The 12,506-nt window shown below is 34.6% G+C and overlaps 1 protein-coding gene across 4 annotated transcripts in view; it reads right to left on the bottom strand.

The window, feature by feature from the left end:
- The window catches only part of GCA (grancalcin), a 38,808-nt gene that overhangs the window by 4,958 nt on the left and 21,344 nt on the right, over positions 1-12,506 (bottom strand). For all 4 annotated transcript variants that reach the window (XM_072612161.1, XM_072612162.1, XM_072612163.1 and 1 more), the window contains 3 exons: positions 2,001-2,070; positions 757-800; positions 301-448 (listed from right to left, as the gene is read on the bottom strand). In XM_072612161.1, coding sequence (XP_072468262.1) covers positions 301-448; positions 757-800; positions 2,001-2,070 — 262 coding nt within the window. The remainder of the gene's footprint in view (positions 1-300; positions 449-756; positions 801-2,000; positions 2,071-12,506) is intronic.

Genomic DNA, 12,506 nt, shown 5'->3' with positions numbered 1-12,506 from the left:
AACCTGACAAAAATATAGTTGCAATAGAAAGCATAACTCTTTAAAAAATTTCTTTTGTAAACATTTCTAACTACCATGAATACATATTTTCAGAATGTAGTAATAATAGGTAAATAATTTTGCCAAAGGTGTTCAATCTACCTCTGCAACTAGGGAATCAAAATCAGAAATGAGTGACTTTTGAAGCAAAATAAACCCCCTATACTTTAAAGTACAACAAACTAATACTGAAATGAATTCCATTTATTCAGAAAAGGGCAGCCATCTAGTTAAAATGCTCACGTTTCCATGGTTTCTTACCCATAGCTGCAATGACTTGACTCAGTTCATGAAGCTCAACTGTTCCACTTCGGTCCTGGTCAATCATCATAAAGTTATGCTTCCAGGCATTAAGAACTGCCCAAAGTTCCTTGAATTCATTAAACCCCATTTTTCCTGTGAAATCCCTCTGGTATTATTTTCTTAACAAAAATAACTGTCAGGAAGAATTCACTAAATGCAAAATTCTAAATCAATGAAGAGAAAAACACATAGTATTTCAACTCTATAAAAGTTCAGTAGTCATAGCCAAATTCTGCATAATTTCTATGCAAAACTCAGAAAGGTTGGCACTCAAAGAAGGTGTTACGAAATATTTTTAAACACTAGTTTCCCATAACAGTTTTAAACTACTAATTGGCTTAAAGTGATATTCAAAATGAAATTACTCTAAGTTATTCAATTTTCAATTCAAAACATTTTCTTATTTAAGGATACATCCAACATAGAGATCATAATTCTGCAGGTTTCCAAACTGAATGCTGAAAAATATAATGAAAAGTTGAAATGAAGACTGCTTGATATCGCTGTTGACATTTTTGATAACTAATTATTATGCTAAGCATATATTTTAAAAAATCAAGAATCAAAAATAAAAAAGTAGAAATGTTATATAATTACAAAGATTCCTAATGAGATACCAAATCTCTAACTTCTAAAATTATCTATTTAGGCTAGCTGGATATGATCCATTTTAGTTTTTCAATCATTTATGTACTGCAAATACTAGCTTGAGTATCGGTTGCTAATTTTAACAGTTTAATATTCCCCCAATAGGACGATCGTGAAAATATTATGTTTATGCTAAATCTTCTGAAATTTGTTTTAAGAGACATGAAGTAAAAACCATAAATCCTCTGAATATAAATTTTAATATATACTTCAAGTTAAAAGTGATCTTTGTTTATTCAACAAACATTAGGGACATACTAAGAGCACGGCGCTATTTTAGATGTTAAAAATATAAAGATGCAAAGAAACAGTTCTTGATGTCAAGTTCATGCATTCCATTTAACAAAGAGAAGAATAACACAGCTAAGAAAATATAAACCAGTTGCAGGAGGCAGAGAACACTAATAATTTTGGCAGGGAAAGGGAGGAAGAGCTGGATAAGGGAGAAGCAATCAAGGCCTTCACTAAAGTGGAGCAAGTGAACTGAGTCTCAAAGGCATGTAAGGATTCTGAAAATAAGAGAAGCCATGAATATAAGGATTCTTAAAATGAGATAAGTAAGTCATGAAGAGCTTGGGCCATCCAACCAATATCTGAGAAGAAAAAAAAAGAATCTCCTCTACAATTTAATTGACAAGTGATAACCCATGGTTTGCTTGAAAACCTCTGTTAACTCTTGAATGGAATAGTCTGTAGGGGCCTGTTACTTTAAGTAAGATTCTCGATTAAGTCAGAAATTTCTGGAAACTACATTAAGATTGTCTTTGAGGAAACTAAATAATGCACTGCTAGGCTAATGCAGCTCAAAATTATAAAGTGTTTAATAATCTGAAAAATACAAGCCAAAAAGATAAAAGTTTCCCTTAACAGAAGAGATAAATTTATTTTTCATTTTTAGTATGAGAACCTAGAAATGTATACAGGGTATTAAGCAAAAAAGAAATGAAGGGCCAAATAAGTCTTAAGGAGAATTAATTTTCTATTTCAAAAGCAAAAAAGATAGATCTTACGAGAATAGGTTCCACTAATCCCAGACTGTGTTAAACATCTCTGAAGCTCTTCGGCATCCACTTCACCATCCTGTACAAAAAGTTTATAATTCATATTCACAGAAGAATACAGAAAAATATCAACTTGGTACTATGATCAATAAAATCAGCATGCTTTTGTGTAATTTTCAACTATGAAATACAATAGAAAATGATTATGGAAATAAAAGATTTTTGTGGGACCTGCATAAACTATTTTTTCTAACAACAATGTAACTTTATGCTAGTGTTACAATAATATTTTTTTTATATAAAAGTTTCTACATTGATCTGGACAACACGGCAGTCCTCCTTACGATACAGTTATATTTTATGCCATTGACAATATATTCATTTACACAGCAGATGGAAAAAAATTATTAAATAATTTATCCTGAAAAAGCTCAAGCACGTCATAACTCAAGTTTTTGTTTCTTTGGGATTTTTTTCTGAACAAAAAAGAAATCAAAGAAAAAATCTTACTTTTACTTGCCATTCCCTTGTTGAAATTTCAGGGCTCCCCTGTAGTTTTGCTGCTATTCATCAAGTTATTACCTAAAGATGCTCAATCAGGAGCTAAACATTTTGTGTGGCAAAGAAACTAACAATAATAATAGGAAACCAAAAACAGGAAAGGAGCTAACATCAACCTATGGTAAAAACCTTAGCCATGCTCTAATCTTGTACTGTCTCATTCCATTCCTGCAAACCTATTTTGAGGATATAAAAACATGGAATTAATTCAAATAAAAACTATACAAAGGAATATTTCACACAATTACATCAAATACTAGAGCAGAAATAGGAGATATGAGAGCAGGACAAGATAGAAAATCTGAAAGATACCAATCCCAATGGAGTCAAGTATCTAAATTAGATAAGACCACTAAATAGCTCTCAGGAAATCTGATACTTAGAACAATTATAAATACTTATGCTGTGAATTTATTATAATTTTGTCTCTAGCAAATGAATCCCGAACACAAATTCAAATGGACTAAGCAGGGAAAGGAAAATGTTGTGAAAAGTCCCAAAGGATCATGTATACCGGTTTTCCCTGTTCAGAGATTCCACGAAAGATCTTGGTTCCCACAGTACTTCTATCTGCTCTTAACTATAAAATTTTGCATCCCATAAACATAAAAAACCAACCTTTTAAATTAACCACACTAAAATTGTCAGAATGCAAAGTTTTCCCTCAAAATGACAGTAATTGACTAAAGAAGGAATTTGTAATATAGTCTACTTTAACCAAAAGAAAGTTATATCTCTAATATGAGCCATAGGGCAATAGTCTCGTAACATAACTATACTGAAAGTTCCCTTTAAAAACTCTTGGGTACTGTTCTAAGGCAACCTGAATTGCCATCATCAACAGCAATGACAACAGATCAAATGCAGTCTAATATATTAAAAATCACTAAATACTACCTTAGTAATAAACTTTACCTACTGTAAGTTTTTTTCTTTCTGAAGAGAGAGAAAAAATCTAAAGTTCTTAGGTTGTTTTTTTTTTTAATTACTCCAAGAATGGGGGGAAGGGTAAAATTCCCATTTCTACCTTTTTTTTTTGAAGTTTTTTACTTGATTACAAAGAGGGAAGAAGAGTATATGAAATCAACAACTATGTTCTTTGGGAAAGAATGGGAACACTTTTCTAGCGAAAGAATTAAGCTAACAAGAACTTTCTAGGCCTCAATCACAGCCTTCCAGCAGCATTCCTTCGATTTTCATTCTATATTTGCCTATGAACAATATAGACAAAATAGATTCATTCAGCCATAAGTTTTTAGGAAGGAAGAATTTAACTTTTTAAAATCTGTATTATTACAATGGCAAAAATGTAGGAAAATGAATCTGAAGTGATCTAGCGCATAAATCACAAGTTGGGCTCAAGCTTGTTTTATTACCTTCACCTAAAGCTAAAGAAAATGGGGCAGGGGGAGACTTTCAGCTCATAGAAGAAGCATACATAAGCACTTTTACTGTCACAAGAATACAGAAGGAACCTAGAAAGATATCTACAGTGTAAGATTGTTTTTAAAAGAAAAGGAATAGGACCTAAAAGGTTATAGGTTTAATAGACACACAAAAGTAAGGGACAAAACTAAACTTATTTTGAGTTGAAAAATAGTATTGCATTTCTGAGTCTTTTGTTGACTACGTCCCATTGAGAGTGGAATGAAAACTCAAAAACACAACACCAGCACTTACCCTCCCCACCCACCCAAAAAAAAAAAAAGGGAGAAGAGAAAAATTCAATAAACTCTGTGTGTCAAATTTCTACCTGCTCAGTTCTCTGCAAGTCAAGGCCAGCGCTTCCATCACCCCACTCGTCTGCTTTGCTACATGGTAGATGACAGACTGTGGTAATGTGCCTCGTACATCAGGAGTGAGTACGTATTCCCCCTACAAAAAACTAAATTTACTATGATATTATCATAGTTGAGAATTAAATGCTGTAAAAATCAGGAAATTCTTCATCATATTTCTCATCAGGTCCTTAGCAATTTATGTGTTATCACCTCACCCAAAATAAAGATCTTCATTGAACATTCATTACAAAGATCTTTATTATACAACTTCCATGATTTATGTAAAATACATAAAAGCTTAAAATAAAAACCTTGCTGAGTCAAGATATACTCATCCTGAGTATGGGAATGTCTTTTCAAAAAATGAACTCCTAAAACAGGCTAAATGAGCCAGTTATTTTATCCTATAAATGTAAGATCATCATATATAATTGGAATAAGTTTGAGGAATGGAAAGAATGCAAGTTGGCAATAAAAGTTACAGATAATACTATGTCAAATTATTTATCACTTATTGAGAAAAAATTTAAAAAGACAAAAGTTAGAAACAAAAAGCACACTTGTTTTTCAGATTATAGATTCAATAACGGGTTCACAATGCTTTCTCTGAAGAATCTTGTTAGAAAATTCTGCTACATGTTAATTCTATACAGACAGAGAGAGACAGAGAGAGAAAACATTTGAAAAATATAACCTATGAGTAAAAACTAGGAAGCAAAATGGAAAAAGATCTACTCCTCTACCATCAGTTTGAATTAATACTATAGAAGCAAGAAAGTGGATTATATAGTCTATTCCTTGCTTTCAAAGATGTTCATCCATTAAGTATATCTGACTGTCACAAATTTATTATCTCATGCTTCTCAGATTTATCACCAAAGAAAAAAGTAAAGTATACTTTATTACATATAAGGGGGAGGTTTTACATTTATACTCTTGTAACTATGGACCTTCATTTCTAAGGTAGGATCAATTTATATAACATATATAAAATACTCCACTGGCTCCTAAGTCAAATAGGAACCAAATGAAGTTGACCTGGCAATTCCAGGAAAATTAGACTGGCTTTTAATATTATAATTGATCCTTTATCAAAGGAAGCCTCACCATTCCTTTAAAGAGGGCTAAAAGTATTACAGAGTTAATCAGAGGCACAGATATAATAGTTTTCCAAAGCAAAATCTGGGGTGTTCAGCAAGACAAAAATGAACGAGGCTTTGAAAGTCTTGTTACAAATATATCTTATTTCCTAAAATTTGGATCATTTAAGAAAATCCAAAGTCGAGATAGACAACTGAGTCGTTGTCTACCCTATAAGAAATAGCTCTAAAGAAAAGGGGGTGGAGGGATGGGAAAGGAGCTGTCATTCTTTCTAAGACAAAACCTTGATTTCTATGACCCTCTCTGTTCCTTGGGTATGAGAAGTCTAATTCTTAAACAGGTGGTAATTAGATTATACCTAGACAGTAAAAGCAGATGTAATAGTACTAGAGAACCATGTATAGAACAGTCTATGAATATAATAGTTGTAACAAGGATAGTAGTACCTCATATTGAAAGAATAAGCCCTACTTAAATCTCAGCTTTCTAGATGGATTCATGCACAAAGAATCCAGTTGTTTGAGCTTTTCTTTTTTTGTGCTACAGACACTTCTGACACACTAAACTGTGCAAAACTGTATATACAGTGTATAAAATATTAGCACAACTTCCCATTTATTTTCAGTAGCTCATTTTAAAAACTATGGCCAAGATGCATGCATATTACAGCTGTATATTACCAAAAACTTTATTTTTAGAAAACAGGATTAATAATTTACTGGAATTACAGACACCCTACAATCCAGAGAGGTACTTCCTGTTTTCTTTCTCTGACCTACCCCCACCCTTAACCCCTCTCACCCCCCCTACAAAACCAGGGACATATACATACAGGGGCAGAATTATCTGTGGTAATTCTTAATCCTTTTTTTTCTCAGGTTGGCTTTTATGTGTCACAATACCTTTTTTTGGTCTGTCTCCCCCTGTGAATATTTGCTATTTGCGCTGAAAAATTAAGCTTGATGTTAAAATTACATTACACAAAAGATAAACAGGATAATGACTCTCCTTTTGGGGAGTAGGGGAGAGGAAGTAATAATGTCTACCATTTCAAAGCCAACATACATGATTTTGGATTATCTGCACTAACACTCTCACCCCCTCTTTAATATGCATAACTTAAAGTTGATCCCATTCCTACTTCTGCTTCCAATTCTATTCAGTTTTGTTAAAGTGAATTAACAGTTCTAGTTACAATAGCAGTTGAAAAGAATTGCCAATCTTTTCTATTCAAAAAGAATGCTTACTTTTGAAAGTCCTTACAAGTCCTACTTTCCAAATAATAGCCTATTTACCTTATAAAAAACTTCAGATTTTGACAAGCCTATTTTTAACAATTTTGATTGCTACAATTTATCCATAACAATTACAAAAGTTACTTTACTATGTACCCACAGAGTACTAGTCACCGTGGGAAATTCAAGTTAGTTAATTTCTAACTTTGAAAAACTTAAAATTTATTTGAAGGAACAAGACAGGCACATAAAAAAAGGAATTATGTCAGGGTAAATGCTATATGACTAATAGACAGTAAATACTATAAATGTTCAAAGGAAAGAGACAATTTTTCTGAACTACATGTATATCTTGGAAGATAAGTAGACTTTTAACTGATGAGAAGGAGAAAAAGGGGAAAATATAAGGAAGAAAGGAGACAGAAAGAAGTAGTTGACATGAACAAAGGACTGGAAGTGGCAAAGGGATCCACAGGCTGATAAAGCTTGCAGTAGGAAACCATTAAAGGGTTTCAGATGAATAGTACAATCAAATCAGTGCATATGGTAGAATCAGTGCATATGCTAGATGTATTTGGTTGTAGTATAAGCTGAATCAGAAGGTATTTACACAGAAGACCATAGTTAAGAGACCAACAAAATGGTCCAGAGAGTTGAGAACCTGCCCAAGCATAGTGGCAATCAGAACAGAAAGAAAAACTATACATGCCAGAAAATGTGAAGGTAGAGCCAATAGGTCTTGGCATTTATTGGACATAGGAAGCTAGTGAGAGGTCTGAGTCACAGATTCAACAGAAATATATTGAAGATTGGGTAAATAGTGAAGCAACTGACTCCTTATCTTACCTGTGTTAATTTATGGTAAAATTGAGAGTGTGCCCCTACAACTGCTCTCAACTACAATAGGTAAGCTTTCTCCTCCTTTTACCCAGAACCAGGCCTCCACATCACTTCCCAGTCACCACTCCAACCCCTTACTTCCAGTTCCCCTTTATGTGTTTTCTTCCTCCTATATAAGCTTTCTGAAGGCAAGGACTATATTGCAAAAGCAAGATATCTTACTTTATATTTGTATATCCAGTGTTAGTAGAGTGACTGCTCAATAAATATACTATCGATCTAATAAAAAGATCTTGTTATTGCGTTCATCCTTCGTTTTCAAAGAAGACCATGCCATCAGAGAAATGATGACATGACTTGCACTTGACTTTGTTTCGAGTGAGGGAGGGCTGTGCAGGTCACCAGCCTTACTTTCTCCTCCAGAGCCACCTGAATCCAGTGGACCAGATATTCGTCAGGATGACTGCAGAAGGACTTTTCAGGTACTCACTTAGAGGAAGATTAACACCCATTCAGTGAATAAGCCTCTTTAAAAAGTAGTCAGGGAATGGACCCTTTAATGAACCAAAGTAAAAAATAACAATTAAGCTGCAAGGGAAAGCGAAACAGTTACTATTGATAATCCAAGCCAAAAGGATGCAGAGAACAGTTATTAAGTGGAACTTGGGCAGGGCCTGTTGTCCAATCTATGGGCTTCAGAGTGCACTGGGTTTAAGGTTTGGGTAAGCCAAGAAAGAAAAACAGAAAGATAAGAAGGGAAGGAAGGATGGAAGGATGGATGGAAGGAAGGAAGGAAGGAAGGAAGGAAGGAAGGAAGGAAGGAAGGAAGGAAGGAAGAAAGGAAGACTTAGCCAGTAAACCCCAAGTTAACTGGGCAGCCTCTAGCCATCCAAATTTTATTGCTTTGAAGAGAAGCAAAGAGAAAAGGAGACAGAAGGAAGAGAATGAACTGAGTTACCCAGCTAGCTGGGTCCCTACTCAGGCAGCTTAGTCTACTCACAGGTTGTGTTCATCCTTTGTTTTCGAAGAAGACCATGACATCAGAGAAATGATGACATGACTTGTACTTGACTTTGTTTTGAGTGAGGGAGGGCTGTACCAGGTCACCAGCCTCACTGTCTCCTCCTGAGCCATCTGGGAGATGCTTTATATAATAATTGAGTCTCACAATAACTCTGAGGTAATTACTACAGGCATTATCCCCATTTTGCAGAGGAAGAAACTGAGACTCAGAAGATAGGTGACTTATTTGTGGTCTCACAGCTAGTTAAGTGCCAGAAGTAGAATCAGAAACCTTGTCTACCTAGGTCCAAATCACATTTAGCTCTCTATAAAAAGAAACAACTCCCTAGGTTTTCCCAAATCCTATTAAAAATAGTAGCATCTGAAAAAAATAATCATTGGGTGAGTTACATATATCTACTACCAAGTTAGAAAACAATGGAATAGAAATGTACTGGGTTCTATTCACATCTGGAGTAGTGAGTCAATGACCCTAACTAAATCATAAATGAAAAATGCTACCACCAATTTCTAAAGAAAAGTTGTACTGATTTCTCCTGGGGTAGTGACATTTGGAACTTGCTACCTGTCTAACCCACTGGTAATTATGATATATTAGTAATATATTATCCAAATCCTTTTCTCACCTCTATAAAGAGTTTATATACCTAAGTAGTTTTTGTTAAAAAAAAATTTTTGATAGGGGAGAGTGGTTTAGTACAATGCCCTAAGAACATTAAAAACTAAAAATTTCTTTACAAGGGAGGGTTTTTTGAATTAAGTGGATCTTAGAAAAGATTATTGGTAGGATTCTTTTTTTGGAGGAGAGGGAAGTGGTCATAGGGAAAAAAAAGACCCACTTCTCCTCACCCTGATTAAAAGTCTTCTAGATGCACAGATATAGAATAGGTCTAAATACAAAATACATTACCTACCCATCAACTGCTTGCTAAGTATCTCAACTTGTATTTCACATGGATTTCAGCTAGATTATATACCCAAACAGAATTCATTAAACTCCAAACCCTTCCCTTTTCCAAATTTCCTTTTTCTAAGGAGTATATCATCCTTCCAATTCCTCTAGGTACACAATGATGAGTCACTCTATATTCTTTCTCCAAACTACCCCTACTAAATATCTAATCAGATGCCAAGTCTTATCTATTCTACCTGTACAACATTTATTGTATTGGTTCCCTTTTTTGCTCTCATACAGCTACCACACTTGTTCAGGTCCTTGTCATCTCTAGTGCAGTCAGGCTCTCTTCATTGTATGGAGAAGTGAACTCAAGAAAAACCCTCTGCAGCAAGAAAGTTCCTCCACCTCTTTATTGCAAGAGTTCCTAATTAGTATCTAGTTATTTCCACTCTCTTTGCCTCTATCATCCATTCTACATTACTGCCAAAATAATATTCCGAAGACACAGATTAGATCACGTTAATCCACAACTAAAAAGTCTTCAATGTCTCCCTAGTTTCTCTAGCATAAAATGCAAGTTTGGCATTAAATCCCTTTACAATTTCATTTCATCCTACTTTCCTAGACATTTCACACTGCTTCCCTCCAGGTATTCTATGTTGAAGTCTATGTTCCAGGGTCAACCATATGCTAGGCACTGTGTTAGGCATGATGGTGACAATACTAACAACAGCAGCTAACATTTATATTGCCAGGCACTTGCTAAGTGCTTTACAATTATCATTTCATTTGATCCATATGACAATCCTAGGAGACAGGCGTTATTATCATCCCCATCTTATAGATGAAGAAACTGAGATAAACAGAGGTTAAGTGATTTGCCCAGGGTCACACAGTTAATAAAAAGTGTCTCAGGCTGAATTTGAACTCAGGTCCCTCCAGACTGAGGACTAGGACTCTATCCACCATGTCACCTAGATGCCTAGTTGATATAAAGACAAAAATGAAAGTCTCTTTCCCCAAAGGATCTCCCTAACAAAAGTGACAGCATTTACATGTATAAGCAAATAAAGAATTAAACACAAAATAAATTCAAGGTAGTTTAGGAAGGGAAGGCACTAGCAAGTCATTGAAAGAGCACAAAAGGCTTCAGGTAAAAGTATTTGAGCTTAGTCTCAAAAGAAGTTTTCGTTGTTATTCAGTCATTTTTCAGTTGTGTCTGATTTTTCATGACTCAATTTGGGGTGTTCTTGGCAAAAATACTGGAGTGGTTTGTTATTTTTGAGACAAACAGCATTAAGTGATTTGCCCAGGGTCATAGTAAGTATCTGAGTCTGAATTTCAATTCATGAAGAAGAATCTTCTTGACTCCAGGCCCAACACTCTATCCACTGCACCACCTAGCCGCCCCTTACCTGAAAGAAGTAAGGATTCTATAAAGCAGAGGTGAAGAGTAACAGTATTCCTGGTCTCTAGGCAAAAGACAAAGGTCTGGAGCCTGGAGATGAGTGCAGTGTGTAATGAACATGAAGGTCAGTTTGGCTGGACCACACAGTAAGAGTTCTGATCCTTTTTTTTGGTCACAGACCCATTGGGCAGTCTGCTATTTTACTATATTCATAACTGAAGAAAATGCTACATTTCAAATAGAGGCTAGTGAAAATAACATCAAGTTGAGAGACCCCCTTGAATCTTTCTAGGGACCCCCAATTACAAACTACTGACTTAGAATTTGTAAAGGAGCAGATTATAACAACAACATTTACAGGGTTTGTAAAACACTTTACAAATATTACCTCATTTGAGTCTCCCAACAACCCTGGAAGCTAGGTGCTGTTATCTCTATTTTACGTATGACGAAATTGAGGAAGACAGCAGTTGAGTTACTTGCTAGGATCACATAGCTAGTAAATGTGCAAAGTCTTATTTGTACTCAAATGTTCCTGACTGCAGGTCCAGCACTCTATCCCCTACACTACCAAATAAGAGTGTGGAGAGAGAGGGGAGAAACGGAAAGCTAAATTTTCTATAGAAAAAATATATTGCTTTAAAATCAGCTAAATATTTTCTATTCAGCAAAGTTCTTTTTTAAAATATATTTATTTTCAGTTTTCAACATTCACTTCCATAAGAACAGAGTCCTTTTAAAGAGTGAGAAATTGTTATTTTTACTAGACAAATGTTGGTTGAGTTAGATGAAAACCAAGAAATGTTTGTTAGCTTTGTATTTTTACTACTGTTCAAGAAAATACCTTAAATAAATTTTAACTACTGTGTTCATTGTTAAAACAAAACAGAAGCAAAAAAATGTTGTTACAACAGAAGCTATTCAATGTCACTTATTTTGGTGGTAAAGTGGATACAGAACTGGACCTGGAGTCAAGAAGATCTGAGTTCAAATCCATAATCAGATATTAACTAGCTATGTGACCCCAGACAAGTCACCTAACCTCTGTCTTGTCTTAGTTTCTTCATGTGTAAAACGGAGATAATAATAGCACCTATTGCACAGGATTGTTGTGAGGATCAAATGAGATAATATTTGTAAAGTCCTTTGCAAACTTTAAAGGGCTGAATACTTGATAGCTACAATGATGATGATTGATGGTGGTGGGTTACTTTCTGTTATAGATAGTTTCTCTTGCCAGTAAAGTATAGAAGCTTAAATTAGGTACAAGTATATGAAAACAGGCAGAACAAAAAAGGAAACAAGGAGCAAGAGTTAGATGTTAGTGAAGATTTTCCTCTATTCCTATCGTGTTGGATAAATCAGTCTGCTAATCTCATATCTTGGAGTTCTTGTGAGCTAACTGCCATGATAGGTGGGTAAAGAAAAATTCAGTGGGAAAAATTAAATTATATTCACTACATTAAGGTGAGATGAGTTTCTGTTTCTAAATAACCTATCTGGTTTTTATAAGAATGTCAGTAAGTACAAAAATGCATTTTGACCAGGTTGAAAAATAACAGATTTTATACTCACTATAATCGCTATTACAGTTAAAGATGGTCCATTGTTGGCTGAGTAATGACTATGGACAGTGTATTTATTTCATAAGGCAGAGGTTCTTAACCT

Source organism: Notamacropus eugenii, chromosome 5 (assembly GCF_028372415.1).
Source record: "Notamacropus eugenii isolate mMacEug1 chromosome 5, mMacEug1.pri_v2, whole genome shotgun sequence".
NCBI lineage: Eukaryota > Metazoa > Chordata > Mammalia > Diprotodontia > Macropodidae > Notamacropus > Notamacropus eugenii.
This window is presented reverse-complemented; position numbering and strand designations above follow the sequence as displayed.